The 22,078-nt window shown below is 43.6% G+C and overlaps 2 protein-coding genes across 5 annotated transcripts in view; both read left to right on the top strand.

Annotated features, from left to right (window-relative positions):
- Positions 1–711: 711 nt before the first annotated feature.
- Positions 712–16,772, top strand: deptor (DEP domain containing MTOR-interacting protein). The gene is made up of 10 exons (XM_053844227.1): positions 712–972; positions 1,068–1,160; positions 3,762–3,940; positions 4,394–4,517; positions 10,275–10,453; positions 11,446–11,628; positions 12,132–12,269; positions 13,195–13,265; positions 13,780–13,884; positions 16,609–16,772. Exons 2-10 carry the CDS (start codon positions 1,075–1,077, stop codon positions 16,762–16,764), a joined length of 1,221 nt encoding a protein of 406 aa, XP_053700202.1. The 5' UTR covers positions 712–972; positions 1,068–1,074; the 3' UTR covers positions 16,765–16,772.
- A 1,417-nt stretch (positions 16,773–18,189) lies between these two features.
- The window catches only part of col14a1a (collagen, type XIV, alpha 1a), an 87,675-nt gene continuing 83,786 nt past the window's right edge, over positions 18,190–22,078 (top strand). Inside the window, exons 1-4 of one of the 4 annotated variants that reach the window (XM_053844222.1) lie at positions 18,190–18,331; positions 18,393–18,474; positions 19,543–19,680; positions 21,251–21,333. In XM_053844222.1, the coding sequence (XP_053700197.1) occupies positions 21,296–21,333 (38 nt within the window). In that variant the 5' untranslated portion in view covers positions 18,190–18,331; positions 18,393–18,474; positions 19,543–19,680; positions 21,251–21,295. Of the gene's footprint in view, positions 18,332–18,378; positions 18,475–19,542; positions 19,681–21,250; positions 21,334–22,078 lie in introns of those variants that run through there. The other 3 variants (XM_053844221.1, XM_053844225.1, XM_053844224.1) reach the window with 3 other exon arrangements.

The following is a 22,078-nucleotide window of genomic DNA, read 5'->3' as shown; positions in this document are numbered from 1 at the left end:
CCGTCAGAAACCAGTAGATGTCAGCAGCCGTCTTTGCCAACAGCCAATGCACCGTCTAGTTTAAATGATAGTTTAACATATCACCAAAAATGAATTGCAAAGCTCACGAGTGACAAATGATTCATTTTTTGTTGATACGATACAATACGTGACCAATAAGAGGATACCAGATTGTTATATTTACTTTATTCACTGCAGCCAATGAGCGGCCACAGACTTCATGTGCTCTGGAGGTTTGCTGGATTTGCTCACGGTCGGATCGGAACTGGCTGAACATTAGCGGCATTGTCACTGCTGACCTCTTATTTGTTTGAATAAATTTAATGTTGGCTGCTCCACATTTCCGATCTCTTTCTTTCGTCCTGCCGAATGCGCTTTACTGTGCATTTACTCTGGATATTTTGATACAGTTCACTTGTCATTTTTAAGCGGACACTCTATTAAAATATTGGGTTTTAAGTGCGTTACTTGTAACAAACATCTGACAAGCGGTTTATATGGAGTCTTGATAAAACCTCAGACCCTCAATGCGGAATATAAATCGTAAATAAATCATCGGGGACCGTTGTGTAACTTTGTTTTCCATCAGCCCGACTTCTCGGTGACTAAACCGAGCGCGTCGCCTGGCTCCCTAACCCCGCCCCTGTGGTTCACTCCCTGGTGACGTCACGCGAGTCCTCCCAATGCGGAGGCAGAATTAAGGGGTGCTGGCTGCACCGTGGAGCAAAACGTGCGCTCACTCGCCCTGCCGCGGGACGCTCGCGCTCTTGGACCGCAGTGAGGAGCTCATTCATCCCCAGAATACCGTGTTTGTGGTCGGTCGCAAGAGGTCGAACGCTCCGCGGAGCAGCTCGGTGTCACTTCTGACTGGCTACTTTTCTCTCGCGTTTCCCGGGAATATGTAGCGGGTCTGTCCTTCACCAGCAGCCGAGTCGAGTGTCAACTCCTGCCTGTCTCCGTGGTTGTTAAAGGGTGAGCTGCGGCTGTCACAGTAGCATCGTGCGGCTGTTCTTCTTTCACACGTCCACAGTGTGCGTGCTCATTGTTGTGCTTGTTGCGTGTTCCAGCAGGGAGATGGATGGGATTGGGAACACCATGAGGAAGAAGGCTGCAGAGCTGGAGCGCCTGGCTGAGGTGCTGGTCACCGGGGAGCAGCTGAGGTAGGACGCTAGCTGTGGCATCCACGCTGATATCAGGACCTGACCGTGACAGGTGTTCTGAGTGGCTTTAGCTCGGCGTCCGCGTTCGAAACACCACCGCTGTATCTCTGCAAATGCAGGTCAGGTTGACTATCCAGAAGTGCGAGCCGAACTTGAGCAGCCCTCGTCACCATCAACACGTTCCCCTGGCAATTGAAGCAGCGGCGTGTTTGCGGGTCTGCTGAGGAGAAAAAAACCAAAGAAGAGATATCAAATTAGTTATATTGTCAAAGTCAAATTTAACTTAAATTGAAATGCTTAAAAACCACCCTTCCAAAAAGTATGAAGGATGAGCACAATATTGTCCAATATTTAAACGCCACTAAATTAACGTGACTATTTTAATGGAATCATTAACAAGTATTGATGTTTAGTAAATGTAACTTTTAATGTTTAATTATGCTATTTTATTTGGAATATAGTGGTGCTTAAGTATGAGATAAGTGGATGGTCCAATTTTCATGCTAAAGGAATTTTTTACATAAAAAATGAAGACAAGCAAATTCTAAATAAAAATAATATTAGAACTATTACAGAGAACCTCATTGTTTGAGTGAAGATAAATGTGTATATGATTATTATATAATTTTGATTGAATGAATCTTTATTTTTTTCTCCTCTAATACATTGCAAATGGCTCACGTGACACCTTTCACATGGCGTCTTCATTGTTACATTGCATACAATTCACTCAGTATTTATTCTTACATTATCCTGAGATTAAAAAGGAGTTGTTTGAAGAACAGTTCTTACCATTTCGGCTCCTTATTTCCGCTTTCCCTAGTTTTCGGAACAGTTCACTTTCTGGCAGACCTGGTCAAAGTGCGGCCCAGGGGGCCTAGTGCGGCCCTTTGACTGTATTTATGTGGCCCTCCTGGAGTAAAACTATAAAACTGACATCGTCCGACATTTTTGTCTAGTGCATTGTTTTTTTTTTTGTTCATTATGATGCAACTGAAACGCAACTTTTTAACTCAGTTGACTATTACTCCTAATGGTTGTCTTGTCCGGTATTTCTGTATCAGTGTATTTCTTGTCCTTTAAATTACATCAGAATAGAAAGTAGATTTTGAAATGTAAGAGACACATTGAGAATCTTTAAATCAAATGTGGTTTAAATTAAATAAAACACAACAAGCCAACATTTTCTGTACAGTTTTGAAGTGTAGCTTCATAGTCCCTCATGATGTCATCACTTGATTTTTAGTTTTGAATTTCTCTTGCCCTCCTTTCTTTGCCCCTCTAAGCGGTCACAATATGTAACCTTGCCCACCTCTGCTCTATGGCTCAGTGAGTGACAATTGGTGCCATGTTTAGACTAGACCAAAAGTGCATACAGCAAACCAGCCGTGTTCAGAGTAGAGATGATTTTAATCTCAATTCTTCGTCCTCTTTGCTCTTGTTGAACCTGGTAACCTCCCGCCGGCAACTAGCACTCTTTACCCTTTGAACATGTGCGTGGAGAAAGGCCCCATAAACCTGCCGCTGTTGGTCGTCTCTTGGGAATGAATGGAGGCTCAGTAGGTGAAGCACGGCACCAATGCCAGGAATTCTGCCCCCCTGCCGAACCACAAAAGAAAATATGCTGCTAAATTGCAGTGACCAGCTGAGTGTGATTTACTCTCCGCTGTGGGAAATCACGGCCATGGACGCCAACTTTATTGAGGCAGCCTGCACAGATTCCTCTGTGTGTCTGTCTGTCTGTCTGTGTGTGTGTGTGTGTGAGTTCCGGTGTGTTGCGGCGTCCCTGGCACAGCTGGGTGTGCCAGCTGGCACTGTGACCGGTGTCACTGAATGCTGGAGGTTTCTGTCCAAGACTCTCAATGTTGGTTAAAGAGGAATTGACTTGTTTTCGTGCCACTCCTGGTCGTTGACCCCGCAGCTGTCAGTTTGTTGTGCACTTGTTCTGTTTACTTTTCTCTCCATCAGAAACACAAACAAAAGTTCTGACATTCACGTCTTCATGGAATTCTACTCCTTTATTAACAGTTTAATGTTTGAAACAAGGGCAGGTTGGTGTAGGAAGAAGTTGGTGTGCTTTCTTCAGAAAACAGTCGAGGTTGAGTGATCTTGAACGCACCACTCCAGAGACTTTCCGCTGGTTTGATGATTTAACCCTTCATGGTCAGTGAAGCTGCATTTGTTCGCTTCCTCAAATACACTGGTGACAGTTCTTCTTGACAGATCTTCTGCTTCGTGCTGGTCCCGACCTGTCATATCTAATCTAGACTGATACTTAACAGCAGACTGGCTGTGGGTCTCTGCGGTTCTCTCCTTGAGCTCCGCAGAGGCCTGTTTCCCTAAACTGGGTTCAGGACAAGGTCATTCTGGTGAGGGTCAGGACACCAGCTCTGAGGCCATCTGGAGAAACCCTGTGTCCGTCCGTTTTAAAGTGACAGTGCTGCTGTGATGCTTGACAAACGCATTGTGTGAGAAACTATATGAGGAGCATGACCACTCAGGTGTCCACCTCATGCTAACTGAATTGGTTTCAGTCAGAAGTCTCCTAACGTCTCTGACAAAGGCCTGAATGAAAAAGAGTGTGCTGCTGCTTGTCCGCAGGCTGCGACTCCACGAGGCGAAGGTCATCAAGGATCGCCGACATCATCTGCGGACGTACCCCAACTGCTTTGTGGGAAAGGAGCTGATCGACTGGCTCCTGGAACACAAGGAAGCTTCAGACCGCGACACGGCGGTGAAGATCATGCAGAAGCTGTTGGACCAGAGCATCATCCATCATGGTGAGTGATCGCTGAAGCACACCTGAACATGCAGATGGGGCTGAGGAGGTTTGTGTTTGACCAATGAGGATGTCTGCCCTTCAGTAATGGTTAGAAGCTATTTCTGTCATTACATTTGGAGCTTTAATATTGTCAGCGTGACAATTGTTGGTTTGGACCCCAGCTCATCCTTTCAGATGTGTTATTGTAGAAGCAGAGGTGATGACGTTTAAAGTAGGGGGTCAGTACAGCTGGTCCCCACAGGGGACTGCAGACTACAAGGACTCCCCACTTCAGTACTGTAGCTTTACTCTTATTTCTCACGGAAACTCACTGCCTCACTGTGACGGATCTCTGCGTCACTCAGTGTTTGAATGGTCTGATTCCGTTGGCTGGGATGGTACAGACAAAAGTATTGCTTTGTTTTATTCTCAGCCTCCCAGTAACGCTGCCTGTTTGGTCGTGTTTTCCCAGTTTGTGATGAACACCGGGAATTCAAAGACATGAAGTTGTTCTACCGTTTCCGGAAGGACGACGGGACCTTCCCGTTGGACAGCGAAGCAAAAGTCTTCATGCGGGGCCAGAGGCTCTATGAGAAGTATATATTTTCATATATCCTTCGAATATTTCCTCATGCACTCGTCTTTTGGTGAATGTTATTTATTCTGTCTGTACATGGATGTAATGACAATAAAACATTGTCAATCTAAAGTACATGATCGGACAAGCAGAGCCGTTGGTTGGTGAAATTAATAAACTAATAAGCTACTACAATGCAATGATGGATGTGGGGGAGGAGAGGAGTCATGTGATGAGGCGGACCTGCTTCCATTTGTCAAGGAAAACCTTCCAGTACTGACACTGAAGGATATCGTTTGAGCTCATCTATTATTTAGATATTTAGTTTGTGTTTTGCATCATAGGAGGGTTGATCTGTTCATTGTACTTTTTGTCATATTTCAGTTTTCGTTATTGTTTATCACTGTTTGATTTAGACAATGTTTTTTACTAGATTGAATTAGTAAGAAGTTTTAGTTACGAAGGAAAAGATGTGCAGTTCCCATTTACCAACTTGGCAAGTTTAGATGCCCCGTGTTGAGGCAGAATGCCTGAAAGATGCCTAGCAATTTTTCTCTCCCCCATTTGACAGCGTTTTCATCAAAGTGATCCAAACCTTGTGAGCAGTCGCTTTGCTGTTTCCATTAGCCCCTGCACAACTCACTCTCCACAGGCCCAACAAGCACCGCCCTCATGAACAGCTTTGCACAAAGAGCTGCTACCCAAACATTGAAACAATATCATAACAGTTGCTGTGTCGTCAGACTGGTGTACACAGCCGAGCTCCCTGATGAGGAGCCCCAGTGTCCTGTGTGAGGAGTGAGGTGAGGAGCGTCTCTGACACTGACAAATCAGTGGAGATTATTGAAGTGTGTCAGGAATGTCTAAGAACAAGTGTATATATTAGCTGTGTTGCTCTCGTCAGCACCACGCCTCACTGCCACACCTTCAGGCTTCAGAAGCCCTGACTTAACTGTCAACCGTGTGTGTCAATAGACCAAGAGGACACCTAAGTCAACAGTAGTAACTTCACTGTTGACTCGGCGGTTCGACTTCAGCTCTAACTTTGAAGATCTTGAAGTGACCTTCTCCTGGTGGAAACTCATGTTCACCCCTCTTCCTGGTGTCACACGTCCTCCTCACTCAAATGTATTTCTGTAGCCCGTCTGGCGCATGCACACTGACACTCACTGGTGTAAACAAAGTCCTGCTTGTCATATTTTCTAGACGGCACACACACACACACACAGAGCACTTGCATAAGAGAGTGGGAGAAGAGAGTCCGAGGAAAGACATCTGTCATCTTCGCTGTTTATGTAATCATTGTGGAGATCCAGTCAGCTGCAGAACCTTCCAAAACCTCTGCTTTAATAAGTATCCTCGTACATGTACATACTAATAATACAGCAAGTATTTGTCATCCAGCTTCCTGGGTCGTCGTCATGGCAACAGAATCCTCTGTCCAATGTTATGTAATTACACTTTAGAGCCCCACTTTGGTCGACAGCTACATCATGAATGAAGAAATATGAATTGGTGCGCAATTTTCAATTCTATTTAGATTTGTTTTAATGTGAGCATTTTTCTCATGCTTAAACATGTTTTAAAATTTTGCTTGACATGACTCAAATGTATTTGGTGTCATGAAGTATCAAGTATCTTGAAGTCCGATTAAATGAAATTTTGCTTTTGTTTTTCATTCATTGCTAAAAAAATAATCCATTGGTTATTTATTTCCCATAACTCGCAAATGTTGCCTTGAAATATTAGATGCATTAAATATCCCAAAAAATTTAATGTAACGATATTTCATGTTCCTTAAAATAAGCAGATGAAACAATATACATAATGTTTTTAGCATATAACTTCATGAAATGAGACTTAAATTCAGGACTTTTTTCTGGCCTTCTGGCTCAATGTCCCCAAAACAGTTACAGAATGTAATGTGCCCATGTCTAAGACCCATGTCTTAGATCAAACAATCATTTTATAGCATATATTTCTTGTGCTAGCATCGGCGTCTCATGCTTCACCACATGAATGGAAATGTTTCCAGTTTGATTGTGAAATTCACTGTGGAAGTGTTTATATACAATACTCTGTGTAATCTAGTACCTCATGAGAGATGGTCATTTTCAAACTGTGATGTTGAGTCATGATTCCAGCCAGAGAAGTGGCTTCACTTCAGTGGCATCCACAGTTGTCTGTGTGTCATTAAGACTTTCTAGAGAATCAGAGTTTCCAGTTCCATGATAGGGTTACAGGGACCGGTGTGAGGGCGTGGTGCAGTTTGTCCCGATGCTGTTTGGCTTACTCAGCTCTCCTGGAGGGTGAAGTAGTCTGGTTATTCACTGAAGGCCTGAAAGACATGGATCCAGCTCAGCCACAAGATGCATGTCTCATCACCTCGAATCAGTGGGAGGTGTGGTTTAAGGGCCAAAGTCCTTGTCATTGATTGATTCATTGAGGAGATATTTCCTCTTGCTTCCAGCTCAACCCAACATGTCTATTTCTGGGTTTTTAGTGACTCTAGTTTGTCTTTAGTACTGAGGGGCAGCAGGCTGGTTTGATGCCGACATGTCAGAGAAACACTGAGGTGAAGTCTGAGTCACCGGAGATGTTCTTTCATGTACTGTCTTGGTTGATTAGTAATAAATCTGTGTTAATCCCAACACATTCAGCAAGTCATCCTGCAATTTGGGTGTTTCAGTAGTTGTGTTTTGTAATGAGGACATGACAGTGTGATCCTTCAGTGTCATTCAGTAAATGACGATTGGTTGTCAAACAGCCATCTCTGTGGTTTGAATAGCTCATGGTCTTGTCATGGATCATCTGGTTGTGAGGCCGTCTAATTTTGTTATTACACTTCATAGTCAACAATATCTCTGTCTGACAGATTAGATTGTATTACGGGCCTCATAAAATGACTTGGCAAACCAGATTTGGCTGCGAGTTTGACTCTTGAAGTTGATGCTTAAAATAAAACAGGATTCATCTGAAGGATTATGGAAATAGTTTGTGATCTTGATGGACCTTTCAATTGGAGATTAACTGCCATTTCATCTACTCAACTCTGGACTGAGTGTTCAACACAAGAGCTCCAAACGAACTCTTTCTTCTGGCTTACAGTCCTCCAACTGAGAGTTACTCACTTATCTAAATATCCTCTCGCTGACCCCACAAGTCAATGTATGATTTCACAGCCCAGACTTACCTGCAAAGCAGATTACTGGGTATGAGTTCTGCACGTGGTTTCCCTGTCTCTGTGGTGGTCGTCTGCAGTTCCTGCTGAAGATAGTCCAGTCACTAAACTCATCAGACACACAATGGAACATCGAGAGTGGCGGCACCAAGGAGGGGTGACCCCCAAAATCCTGCTGATAGAATCGCAGACTTCCACGTCACACTTCAATGCTAATGAGCAGTGATTGGCATAACAAAAGGCCGACACTTCATCAGTCAGTTTCTCCTCAACAACAAACTTTGATGGAGGTTTCGGTGGCAGCAACGTGTCTGAACTATGTTTGTGATATCTGGTCTGTGAAATGGAGAATTGATGACCTGATCAATAGTCTGAGGGCCATGTACTTGCCTGAAGGAGCAAATGACCCCAGAGTCAATACTTGCTGCAGAAACTTTAGTCTTACCTCCACCTCGTCTGCAAACTGTACACGTCTGTTACTGCAACCACTTTGGCCTCCCTGCTGATCTGTTCAGGATGTCCTGGACTCTTGCCCTGCATGGCTGGGACATACTTCAGGCTCCCATTGAGGCAGTAAAGCACGTCGATGAGTGTCACTGATCTATATTTTTAATGTCATTTTTAAAGTCATACTTGTTCACCAGAAAATAGCCTGTCATTTCTGGAGTCTTGTCGTCCGTGAGACATTCATGTTGTACTTGCTCACAGCTGTAACCGCAGGAGGACAACATTCTCCTGAAACATGCCGTACTGCGATGACAACGTGAATTCAACGACACTGAGAAAGTGTCAAGTTCAGTGATGCCATTTCTTGTCTGAACTTGCTTCAATCAAGTGCAGAGCTGGTTCCTCTGGCTGCAGTCTGAGCCTGCTCCTTCAGTATTAATATGTAAACGTTATAATCATGCAAGTCAATGCTGCCAGTGTTCTGGAGAGACGCTGTCTATTTGCAAGTGTATACTTGCTGTGAGTGTACTTCAGAGAGACCGATCTTTGTTTCCAAATAGACATGCTACTGGATGTTACTTTCCTCTTGAAATCCCAGAGTAAAGTGGCTTGTGTTGGTGTGGATTTAATGCCATTGTGTTCCAATACATTAGCATGGCTAATTAATATTAAAATATTAAATAAAAGTAGTCATCATGGCAAGTACATCTTACGTAAGGCCCTGTTTTGTTTTAGAAATATTTCTGGCCAAAATTCAGTAACGAAAAATCACTGAAAGCTGTTGTTTCGGGTAAAATATTAAATTATTATTATTGACAGGCATTATTTTTAGCAAAATAAAAAACGTATTTTCTTCCATTATTTCAATATTGCACTGACCGAAACATATAATTCTGTTTTCACAATTTCACTTTATGTATCATGATTAATGCATCATATTATATTAAAAAATATATTTTTTTATTATTTTTTTTTCATTTTCATTGTTTTTCAAGATATTCATTGAAGGTGGCTTCAAGGACCCTGAAGTCCTTTTGAAAGATCTGAAAATGTGGACATATGTTTTACTGTGTTGATGCACTTTTCTCATGTTATTTGGAGAGTCACTGTTTTATCTTTCACTCAACGTATGTTTTCCCTCATGTTTATTTAATGATTCCTCGACTATTTGTCTGTCCTTCACTGTCTAACTGCCGTCGGTCTTGTTAACAACAACAACAACAACGACGACGGGCCAAAAGGTTAAGATGGACACTCGTTGTGGGTGGCGCCAGACCTGTTTGGCTCGTTACCTGCGCGCAGAACAATTGACCTCAAGTATTTGGGGGGTGTAACTTGAATTAATCCAATCAGTACCTTCGATCAGGCTCTTTAAAAGTTCGAAGATTGTTTCTGTTGCGTTGTTTTACCTGAACGAACGGAGCTTTGACGGTCTCGTCACCAACGAAGACTCACGGTAAGATACGCGCTAGTATTTTTAGTTTATAAATTAGTCCATGTGATTTGCGCTTTGTATGGCGCACCCGTCCGCCAAAACAAATTTATATGGGGTTGAGAACTGAAGTTTGCTTCTCACTAAATTTCGTGATCCATGTTTCAATTGAGGTAAATGGAAAAAAGCCTCGATAGCGTTATTCTGAAAGTGCGTTTTTATCCGACATTGTCGTCAGATTTGGATTATTCGCATTTCACGTAAGTGTTTATATCAATCGTCTTTAGGCGACATGTATTTTAAGTTGCATAACCACCACTTTTTGTCGCTCAATTCTGCCGCTATCGTGGCAGGTCAACGGTTAATGTATATCTTTAACTAAAGAAATAAAATAGAAAAGTGAACTACATTAACAGTGAACTTCCAGCTTCGACCTGGATCTCAATGCTCACAAAGAGCATCATATCTCTGGAAACACACACTTACTTGGTTGAGTTGCAACAGTGTATCACTTCTATTGACTTATTAATCAATGTGTGTTCCATTATGGAGGGGACTAAGTGGTGGAAAGTGCAACCCTGGTTTCCATGGTTACAGCGCTTGAAAATGTGGACAAGCAGGCGACCGATCATTCTTCTACTTGAGCTGACCTCTCCTGTTTTCCTCTCATGTTGTGTCTCTGACCCTTCTCCGTGTCTTCACCTTTCAATCCTCAGGCTCATGAACTCTGAGAGCAGCCTGCTGCAGACCAGAGACACTGACGGGGAGAGTTTTGAGCGCACGTTGGTGGCCTCCGAGTTCATCGACTGGCTCATTCAGGAGGGTGAAATGGCGACCAGAGAAGAAGCTGAACAGCTGGGCCGCCGACTTCTCGAACACGGCATTGTGCAGCACGGTGAGGACGATGGAGAGTTGAAGTTGAATCCATCTTGTATGACTGACACGGTCCCCTTAACCACCAATCGACTGCCTCAGAGCCACAACTGGTTTCTTGTTTCATTACTCCTCAGTTGGAGAAGTTGTGCATCAGTGTGTTGCAAGTTTCAGTTGACCTTTAGTGACCCCACACCAAACACCTGAGAATAAAACTTGATTCTAAATTTAATAATCGATGCCTCTACCATAATTAGCTCAGCCTGGCTTCGCTCATGAATCCTTCATGTTTGTGGCTGTGAGATTTGGGGATACTTCTGTGCACGACTTGATTCTGCTGCTCAACAATGGACGCAGATGTGAATAAGCGTCTGTTAGCGAAGCACATGACATGAATTTGACTCCGAGGCCTGTTGCTCACACCCGTGTCTGATTCAATTAGCGTGCTGAGGGTCACATGCACACATTTCTTTAGTGGAATGCAGAATGTGGAGTTTTTTTTTAAAGAAGAGTTGAGGAGACAGATCACAGGTGGATGAAGATTTGTCCAGTCGTCTCCTCTCTGTAGCCATCACTCACATCCTCCCGTTTGATGAGAGCGTCTGCAGAGACCTGCCATGTTTTCTCTCTCTTTCTCTCTGTCTCGCGCTCACTCTCTCTCTCACACACACACACACACTCTTATCTGTTGCAGCTCATTAACTCAGAAACTCCCATCTGCTTCTAGCTGGCTTTTCCAGCGTGTGATGACGTCGTCTGAAGATTAACCTGATACAGTCAGTCATCTGTGAGGTCAAAGGGTCACCTGAGCATTCTTAATTTACGTAGATCATTAGCTAGAGTGTTGCTTGTCTCCGACCATGCTTTTGCAGCATGATCAGAGAAATCTGCAAAGATCTGTTTGGAGGTGAAGAAGAAGACAACCACTGTCGCCCAAGTGCATTAAAGTAGCCCACATTATATGTCAGGTTTTTCAGTTGAAGAGTTTTAATATTGATTTTTGACTTGTTTCAGTGACAAATGCCCACCACTTTGTCGACGGGCCGAACCTCTACCAGTTCAGGATGAACTTCAGGAGACGGCGGCGGTTGATGGAAGTTCTGCATGAGCGTAACCCGAGCATCCCGGAGAGCCAAGACAGCCCCTTCTGTCTTCGCAAACAACACTCTGATGGCGGCAACACCAGCTTCCTGTCAGGTGGGCGACACTTGCTTTGACCATGTTGACTCGCTCAACTAGTGTCCTCTGTGCTGCCTTGCTCCAATGATTGTTTGCGGGGTGGGGAGCAACATGACCTTTGATTGCACCAGTCGAATGCTTATTTAGCTTCCTTCTGACCCAGATCTTCTTCCAAGAGTCACTTAGTTACAGTTTAATCCTCCCTATTACACGAGTCAACAAAACTAGTACTTAGAATGAAAACTCATGATGTTAATGATGTTTATTTTGTGTGTTTTTAAACAATCACCACATGTTCGTAAAGTGTTTTATTTCATCATGAATTTAGCTAAAGTAGTAGATGATACTGAAATGTTTGTTTGTTAATCACAATTCTATGACCTGGTGATTTTTCTTTGGATTGGTTGCCACCACTGTCCTCCTCCAATTTAGTTGCCCCTCTTCATTTTAGAAAGTATGTTGTTTCTACATTCCATCTCTTTGTTTGGTCTCACCATCAGTGTTCTGCGTCTCCTCCACAGTGAGTCCCACCAAGGAGATAAAGGTCGGAGCTGGGGTGCGTCGCAGCAGCATGAGCAGCAGTTGTGGCAGCAGCGGTTACTACAGCAGCAGCCCCACGCTCAGTAGCAGTCCGCCGGTGCTCTGCAACCCCAAGTCTGGTGAGTACGGTACTCCACTGCAGGCCAGAGCCAGGTTGATTTAATGAGAGCCGCTGTGTCTGATTCGGTTGAGTGAAAGCAGCACTCTATTGTTTGTTTCCCTTCTTTGATGTGCCTCTGATGTCGGAGCCTCTTCCTTCAGTAGAATGAACAGGAAAAGCAGCGTAACAATAATGGGAAGTGGCACGAGCTTGAGTAAATGTGTTAATGTCTTCACATGGTATCTTCAGTCACAAGTCTGGCCCTCGGACAGATGACAGAAGATCACAAGGCTGGAGCGGTTCACTTGTGTTTCAATAGATTCCTTTCTTTAGATTACTGCCTTGCACTCAGCTGTGATACAGTACGTACAGTAGTGGGTCATATATGCAGCCATGTTCTATGATGGCCATTTTGTTGTTGATTTGACATCACTGAGATTCCTTCACGTTCCATGATTCTATGGGAAGGTGGTGTAAACACAGGAAATGAAGTCTCTCCAGAGTTTGAAGTGTCACGTCATCAGGAAGGAAATAGTTCAGGCCACCATGACATATTGATTGAAGGGACTACAGTGCACATACAGTATCAGCTGCTACAATTGTCAGCTTTAGAAGCAAAGAGAAGTAAATCATTAGCTATAAGTAAGGGTGAGGGTTAATGGGTGGATGAAACACCCTTCTTTGCATTTGTGAGTGATCCTTTGAGACAGATGCATGAGCTCCGTCATCCATGATAGGCTTGGAGTAGAGCGTGTGTGGAGGGAGCAAATCAAAGCTGATCCAACTGGGCTGTGTGTGTGACGTGAATGGTTCAGACCTTTTTTCAGGCTTTTTTTTGTCTAATGCTCGTAAAGAGCCAGGAAGCTGTGTTTTATAGCAGTCACATAATGTTCACGGTCCAGCACGTGCGTGTTACATAATGTGTTGTTATTTTGTTTCCACAGTTCTTAAGAGACCAGTGAGTGTTGAGGAACTTCTAACTCCAGGGGGGCCCTTCAAGAAGAAGACTTTCACTGTGAGTCTCCCGCACGCACACACGCACACACACACGCACACACACACACACACACACTGCACTGTCCTTATGAGGACCTCTCTTTGACATTATTCCCTCCCCAGCCTCTCACCCTTAACTTAACCATCCAAAATGCATGGCTAACCAGGACTCTGAACCATAATGACCCAGTTTGACGGTTTCACCCTCAAAATTCTGTGTGGACCAGTCAAAATGTCCTCACAAAGCAAAATTTCCTCATAAGATCAGTGTCTTGTCAAAGATCGGTCCACTCAAGAATACTAATACACACACATATACACTGGAAGGGTTGTTAATGTAGTGCTGTTACTCCCATGTTTCATCGACCAGCAGTAGAATCAGTGCTCATTTCGTGTCCATTATGAGGGGGGGTTTCGCTGAGTCCAACTGCTGTTAGAATGTTTTCCATTCAAGGTCATGCTGTAACTGTTGGTCTGCAATCCCTGACCTGTGTTCCTTAGACTTCCTGCTTTCATGAGTGCTCTTGTTCTAGGTTGTCGGGGATGCGGTTGGCTGGGGCTTTGTGGTCCGAGGTTGCAACCCCTGTCATGTCCAGGCTGTGGACCCTGGTGGACCTGCAGCTGCTGCTGGCATGAAGGTAAGTCCAATGCACTCTGATGTGGAGGCGCTGATGTACAGTCTAAACAAATGTTTAGATGGAAGTAGGAGCTCTGTTGTGAGGGTGTGTGGGAGGAGCTGTGGCTGCTCAGCTACAATAGCTGGCACCAAAGTATGTGCGCAGAGTGGCAGCAAGGAATGCTGAGTCTGGCCGCTTTAACCACAACATGGAGAGGGAAGACAAACTAAAGAGAGCAAGGCGAGCAGTTTTGATGGACCGGAAACATAAACCCCTCTTATTGTTGGTGTTGATGTTACTCCTCGTCATAAAATGCCACATCTGGCGTTCGAACATTTTGCAAGGCTGTGCTGACTGGAGGAAGCGGGCAGTTTGGGAGCATGTCGGCCTGGGAAGGAGGAAGTTGCTGCACTTCTGCTTTGGTGTGTTGTCATGGTGATCGGTCTGTCATATAGTCATAAAATGTGTCAGTGTGAGATTAAAGTTGAGGACGCATCATGTGACCTAAATACTTGGTGGATAAAAGAGCGAAGAGCGACCTCCCTGTGCTTCCCAGAGAGCTGCTGGACCGAAGTCTCATGCAGAATTGTTGGAAATACCGCTCCCGTGTACCTCCGCGCGTCTGTTTACTCGTGAGAATGCCTACCAAGAATCCAACAAGTTATAGCCAAGAAACCTATTCCCTGACAGAGAAGTCACCAGCAGAATTCTGGGTCAGTTATAAATGAATCATTTATAACTGACTTGGCCTCAGCAGTAGCCCGGTAGAGTGACAAAAAAACTGTCACTTAAGGGTCTTGACCCTTTGTACACAAAAGTTTCTCCACGTGGGCTCCGTCCTCATCTGATTGGTCCTGAGCCGTTGACGGCAGTGCTGCTCTCCTCCTCCGCCTGCGCCCAGGTGGCACTTATCAGGACCAGCTCCTTCCACCTCTGGAGAAGATGGTACTTCCCAGCCTCCTCCGTCTGACCTTGGACCCTCTAATGAGTTACAATGTCTGCTGGGCCTCAGGCCTCCAGTGTGCTTCACTCCCACCATTGTACTCTCACGCACACTCAGCCACTCTCGCTCATTCAGCATTACTCCATCTTTAAATAATTTCTTTATTAGTAACACAAGCAATTCCAACAATTGTATAATAAATGCACAATTCCCGTTAGAATACAGAAAGAACACTTCACTCATGAACTCAATCTCAGCGTGAGTGGTGTTGGAGGGTCATTTTCTTCCACAGGGGGCACTGTTCACTGTGACCCTACGTTCGAAGAATGAGATACGTTGAGGTTTTCTGACGCAGCTTGTCACTTGTGCTCTCGATGGTCGACCGTCCTGGCCGTGCCCGAGTAAGCACATCAGCAACATCCGGACCGTAATGGATCAGAGTGCTTACATAACTGTGCTCCATCACTCCCTCAGCCACTTGTGCTGCTTTTTTATAGGCCATCTTCACACACGTGTGTGTGCTTGAACATCTCTGAGAGAGCTTTTTAATAAAGTCATTCACTGCAGAGTCCTGATCCCTCACAGAACCGGGCCTGAGTAGAAAACCTCTTTTCAGCGTGGTGATCATCTCAGCGTGGGCTCTCGCTGTCTCGTGTTTATTCTCTCTCCTCCGCCTTTCATGGTGATTTTAACCCTCACGTTGTGCAAAGTCATTCAGCTGAGTTGGACCTCAGCCAAGACTAACAAGAGAAAGAGGCAAGGCATCAGTGGGAGGGGGGAGTAGGGCGGTAAGTGAAGTACATGACTTGAAGGATTGTTACTGAGTTTTCATTAATGTTTCACTTGGAAAAGTGGATTTGTGACTGGAGCAAACCAAGCGCTGCATCCACATGAGAACTCAACTCTAATTCAGCAAAATAGTCTCCCAGTAAAGTCAGTCAGGAAACTCCCGGGAAGTTGCTGAGAAGAATTTAAATCTAGGTTGACTCCTATCATCAGTGGACACAGAGCCCCAGATCCGTCTTATGACTGCTGAAAATAATGCAATAATGTTTAAACTTTTCTTAAATGAATTATTAGTATTATTGATCTTTTCTTGGGTTGTCCTGTTTTTTTTTTTCTTCCCATGATCGAAACTGCACAGATTTTAATGGGTTTACTGAAGTATGTTAGTTCAGTTTTTTATAATCAGAAAACAACAAAAACGGCTTACTTGTATTTAGGTCTGTGAAAATGATGCACACACATGCTTGTTTTTATATCATCCATTTAAATGATATTTTGATTCTTAATTTAAAAAAAAAATCAGAAATTATCAACTTACACATTAGGTTCAATTATTCAGTCAATTTCAAACATTTTTATTTATTTATTTTTTGTATTCCTGAAAATAAACATGATTTTATTGACAAATATTTTATTATTGAATTTTCCATCAAGCTCTTTTTTTTTTTTTTTAATCTTTTTACCCCATTTACTTTCTGTGTACGCTCAAGAAGCCCCTGGTTCATGTGAACCTGAAGGCCCAGCAGAGTCATGTTGCAACATCAGCATGAAGGAGCCACTTCAGGACTTGAGACAGCTGGGCTGGTTTTATCAGTGCTGCCAGGTTGGAGCTGAAGTTGGGCAGATAAGAGCGGCGAGGAGTCGGCATGACGCAGGCTCCTGCTGACGTCACCATTTGCTCTGGATAGACTTGTTCGTGTCATGTCTGAGCTGCAGAGGAGCTTTGTTGCGATGTTTAGGTCCTTCTGTTTCTTCAAAGTCTGACCGATGATAATCGGATCTCCCTTGCTCCCCAGGTGTGTCAGTTTGTGGTGTCTGTGAACGGGCTGAACGTCCTCAGTCATGACTACCGGGCCCTGAGCAACCTGATCCTCACCGGGCCGCGGACCATCGTCATGGAAGTGATGGAGGAGCACGGCAACCAAGATAAGGCGCCCAAACGAGAGAAGTGATGCTGCTGACGCCGACTATACAGGGATGGAACCAGAAACGCACACCGCTTACATGTCTGGATTTTCAGATTGGATTTTTAGCTTTTTTTTCTTGGATTTTATGACGCACACACACACTAGAGGAGGTCATGCCACTTCACTACCGTCTGGACTAAATGAACGTCCACGGGCTGCGCTCTAATTTTTCAAACTCAGCGTGGCAGCTGAGGTCCAGGGAGGACAGTTTGTACTCTGGGGATGTTCAAGCTGCAACACACAGGAGAAACAGCCCATTGCCACCTGCGCTGACCTCTGACCCAGTTAATCATCTGGTCCTGCACTGCCCCCTGCTGGGGAGAGACTCAAACTGAATCTCTTTGATGGATTTTTTTCTACTTGAAACTACCTACATTTCCGTCTTTGCCATGCAAAGATGAAGTCAGATTATCAAAGTAAATGTGTGTATTGTCATTCACCAGGAATTTGTACTTCTGAACAGGTACGATTGTATATATGACTGGAACTAATGAGGGTAATCTCCCAACTGCAAAGCTTCTGATTATTTTGTGGAATTTTTAGATGACTAATTCAGTTTCTTTGTTCTACTGTGTGATTCATTGCACCTTTTTTTTTTTAATTGAAATGTTTTTTTTATTTTTAAAACGTATCAAGTTTTTTTTAATTGATACGTTTTTTCTTTTGTTTTTAAAGTTAATTTGGCTTCATTTGTGATTTCTTTACAGTATTAAAAAATAAAATTCTGTATTTGTAACTCGTGAAGCCGCCTTTTAACTGTTAACAGAGGCACAAAAATAGTGTAACAAACTTTAAATAAGTAGAAATGGAAATCAGATTTAGGTCAGCTTGGTTTCATATTAAACCTTGTCAATATCTACAGAATTAATTATATATATTATTTATCAGTGATGGAGCACAATTTGCTTGATACACCCAAAAGAATTGGTTGTGGATTTAAAAATGTTTTTATTACGACCTGTTTGTGATGCAAATTCGATTTAAATATAGCACAAATAATTTCCCTTGTTTCCCTGTTGTTTTGAAAAAATGAAGTTGGAAGGTGGAACTCGGTGTTTGCATTTTTAAGTTAACTTAATTTGCGTCAAAGATTTAGAAAGTTCCATTCAACGGGTTAGCAATTACAATGGCCGAGTACTTCCAAGCGCCTCATAATTAATTTCAATGAATGATTCCTCGATCTCACACGTTTAACTTGATAAGTGTCGAACGTCGGGTCGTTTGAAGCGAGTTAGGTGCGCATGCGCGTTCAACTTGAGACGCCAGATGTCGCCAAGCCGGCGCTGTAGCTTTAGCATGTGTGGTCAGCGTTGGCTCTGAATCTAAACATGTAATTGAACTGTGAAGCCTGGTGCGCGGGGCACAACTTTTTGTTAAAGTTATTCAGTTACTTTTAAGTAATGAATCATTTATAATAGTTATAACAGGCGTTCTGCGTGATAGCTTTCAAACCGTTGCTAATTGAGTTAGCGGAAGGTGCTTGATAAATAATTATTATTGGTCCAAATGCAACATCAAATCTAAGGAAAAGTGCACAGTACCTCTAATAAAGGTAAGACAATGCCCCAATATAGCTACCTGTACGATGTACTTTGATAGTTCTGTATTTACAGAGACGAGTCCCAGGTTGAAGTCACCTTCATCCCTGGACAAGATTAGAAATGGAGGTGACAAAAGAGGGCCAGAAGAGCAAACGTAAGAATGAGACTTGCTGTGAGACGGAAACTGTTTTTTTACGAGTAGTACTATTTTAATCGTGTATTTGCCAGACCGGGTCAAGCATTCTAAACTTTGAAGGTAAACAATCCTCTGCTGCGAATAACATTATAAATAAAGTATTTATATTCAAGTTCCAGCAAGAATATTAATGTCACACTTTAATCCCCATTTTTGAAATGGAGACAGGGAAGAAGTTCCAGGACTCCAGTCCTGTCTAAGCTGCTGTCTAATCCTCCGCTCCCCAAAAGTCAGTGGAAGCCAGCACAGAATTATTAATGCGGTGCATTCGGGGCCATCTGCAGCCTGGAAACTGACTGATGTAACAGATGTCTCCACACGGAAAACCGTCTCTATATGAGACAAACACATCAGGCCTTTGTCTGTGCTTTCAACTTCTCGTTTCTTCTAAATCCGATGACAGGCTTCTCCATTCCGTGGATTTGTGTGAGTGAATTACGAAAGCTAGAATGGAAAGAAAATCAATATCTGACAATTTCAAGAGAATCTCATTTACCTATTCACAATAGATTGAGAATAATTCCATAATATACGATGACAATAAGTGAATTAGTTTCATCACAACCACAAAAAGTACATTTAATCACTTGTCTGTTGGCAGATCTCCAATAATTCGCCGTGAGAGAAAGTGAGTTAGTACAACCATTTACTCTGTAGTTTTACGTTATGACGCACTGCAAAGATTAGCCAGCAGAGGGAGCTGTTGAACAATTATAGCGGTCAAAGCCAGCGTCCTGAATGAACTATAAACTGTGATATTCTTCAGTTGACGCTGAGATATGACGATATTGTAGAAATAATGTTGAAATATACCTGAATGGAATCTTGTCTTTTGCTTTAAAAGTCAAAAGATGATTCACTTAGATATGTTTGTGCTTAGTGGTCCAATTGCTATACTTCTATTGATAAATAACAGTGTGTCACATTTGAGTATTGTTGTGTTTACATTGAAAAGTTACTGCTGTAGTTTGTATCCATTTTGTTTGTGAAAAATTATAAATCATTTAAAAATTGCTCAACCCACAGGAGGCAGATGAGGCAAACTTGCCTGCAGGCCTCAGGGATGACGAGAGAGATGGGATGAGGGAAGTGGAACCTGAGAAGCTCACGATCACTGCCCTCCCCATGGCTGTTGCAGCAGAGGACCGGATGGTCATGCAAGAGGTGATGATGAATACCCTGTTTAAAATTGTATACGGCCTATTTTCTCTATGTCCATACATTACAGTAACTGTAATATTACATACTGCTCTTGATTTAATAGTAAAATTTGTAAAAATAAAAAAAAATCTATTAAAGAATAGTGTTATCTTTTGTTTCAGACTGACGTCACAATACAACAGTGGGTGTGGCTTGTTTTCTGTTAAAATCTGTGACCCTCCCTCAGTCGGAATTATGATCCCTCAGGCTGATCATTACTGTAATCACAGAGCCATATTGTTCCACACAAGGCTGCATCAGGTGTGCACACCTCTCAGTGATCTGGCACTGCGATGATCAGCAGCTCAGCAATGGAGTCTTTGTGAGCCTTGAGAGAGGAGTGTCATAAACGTTGGGAAAGAGCGGATTCATGGAGGTCACTTTTTGTGCTTTCAACAGCCTCAACTATCCGTCCATTCATCAGCGCCAGCCTGCCTTCGCCATGACCTTGCTGCGTTATTTCCTTCTTTCAGAGGATTGCTGGTGGTGGAGGTGGTGGGGTTCTACTTTGAGTCTTTCCTGGATGCCAGAGCTTCTCACTCTGACTAAGGGAGTTACTTGTGTCTGCAGTTTTCTTTCCTCAGTCACTTGCAACATCTTGTGACCAAAGGGAAGCTGTCGTAAACGGGTTTGTAAAAATGTTTCCTTTAAAATATCAACACGCTGATGATGCGGCTTGGAAAATAAGTTCGCTTCTGACGCTTCTTGATTCTTGGAAGCACTGGCTTTGTGCTATGATATTTCTCATCTGTGAATCCAGCGGGGGCCAACCCACTTGTTCGTATTCTCTCTGCGAAGCTGGCGAGGAATCAAGAGGCATACAATGTAACAACATTGAAAAGTGGAAAATCCCCCGAAGGTCTAATTAAAGATGTAACATTGCGAGCTAGAGCACATGAGAGAGTGTGTTTTCAGACCAAAAGATGGACTAAATCACTGTAATTTGGTCTTAAGTGTTGTTTCCTCGTCTGAGGTCTGATTCTCAAGCGCTGGTGTCGATTGGATTCCTTAAATTCTCACCATGGCCACCATCCTCACACCCCGCCTCACCTCCCCTGTGGAGTACAGAGATTAGTGACATTGGTCCCATCATCTATAGAAGCTACTTTTCTAGACTTCCAAGTTAAAAATAGCGCTTTTTGGTTTTAATTAGAATTCTTTATTTCACTGCGTCGACAATGCCTGGGTGAGATTAACACTTGAATATACAATATATTCCACAAAAGTCGCCTTTTGTGTTGCAGTCTGCACTTGATATTAACGGAATGGTTTCAGGCTGTTGTTATATCTCCCGTCATTCTGCAGCACACGGCACTGTAATGTAATATCCAGTCCAATATCCTTCCCGACTTTAAATGGCACCGCATTACAATTAATGTGACCCAGAAGGTTAACGCTGTTTCAAAATCTGCTGTTCCGTCTCTCGGGTCGCTCATGAGGAACAGAATGACTTGCAGGACTGATTCTGGTGCTGATTGGCGTTTGAATGCCTCGGAGCCATGATTACAGGGTCTGTGCGTGTCTTTCGCCTCAGGTCTCAGGACGAGTCGCGGTGAGTGCTCATGATGGACACTAAATAATGCCCGGGGCGGCCCCGCCGAGAAGCTCCCTGATCTGGTAAGGAGCCCCTTGAAATGACCTGGTTAGTCGTGTTTATATGGCGAGAAATTGCCACTCCCGCTCACTAATATGTTACTGGAGGTTAGCCTTAAAGACCAACCATCACAGAAGCCCGAATGAAAGAAATTTCTCAGATGATTGCTGGTGGAGCGCCCCCTGGTGCATGTTAAAATGAGTGCTTAATTTCAGTTCAGAAATGGAAGCACCGATGAAGGTGAGTGCCTTGTTGTCGTCTTGCTCCTGCAGTTGAACAAACATGGCGTTTGCTCACTGTCGCGGTTTATGATCAGCAGCCAGTGTTTTCAAGTGAGCTGGGGCCACACACGCACTGATGAACGCTCAATTCCGTGGCCTCCTTCCTGGAGCTCTTCTTTGAGCCACCACAACTGGCTTCTCCCAGTGTGGAACAGTTGAGTCTCTCCCAGATGGCAGAACTTCTCACCCAATGGAGAAGTCTTTACTGTGGCTGCTTGTCTCTTCCAGGAGCTCTGTCTGTCCTCATGACTGAAGATGCTTCAACACTGTTACGCCCCATCCCTCTGTCTCGTGAACAGAACCTAAAATTTATATTCTGTTTGGGCCTGCATCTTTCTCATCCAGAGAGCTGTGGTTGAATGAACGTGCAGTGATCTGACGTGTAGGCGGCTGATGCTTAGCTGCTTCCGCTGAAGAACAAGGGCCTTGATAAACCCATCCGTCTTCACCGCTTCATGTAAATTGCTCTAGAATTGAGCTAATGCAG

Source organism: Synchiropus splendidus, chromosome 15 (assembly GCF_027744825.2).
Source record: "Synchiropus splendidus isolate RoL2022-P1 chromosome 15, RoL_Sspl_1.0, whole genome shotgun sequence".
In the NCBI taxonomy this organism is placed as follows: Eukaryota; Metazoa; Chordata; class Actinopteri; order Syngnathiformes; family Callionymidae; genus Synchiropus; species Synchiropus splendidus.
The sequence above is the reverse complement of the archived record's forward strand: the minus strand, read 5'-3'. Positions and strand labels throughout refer to the sequence as shown.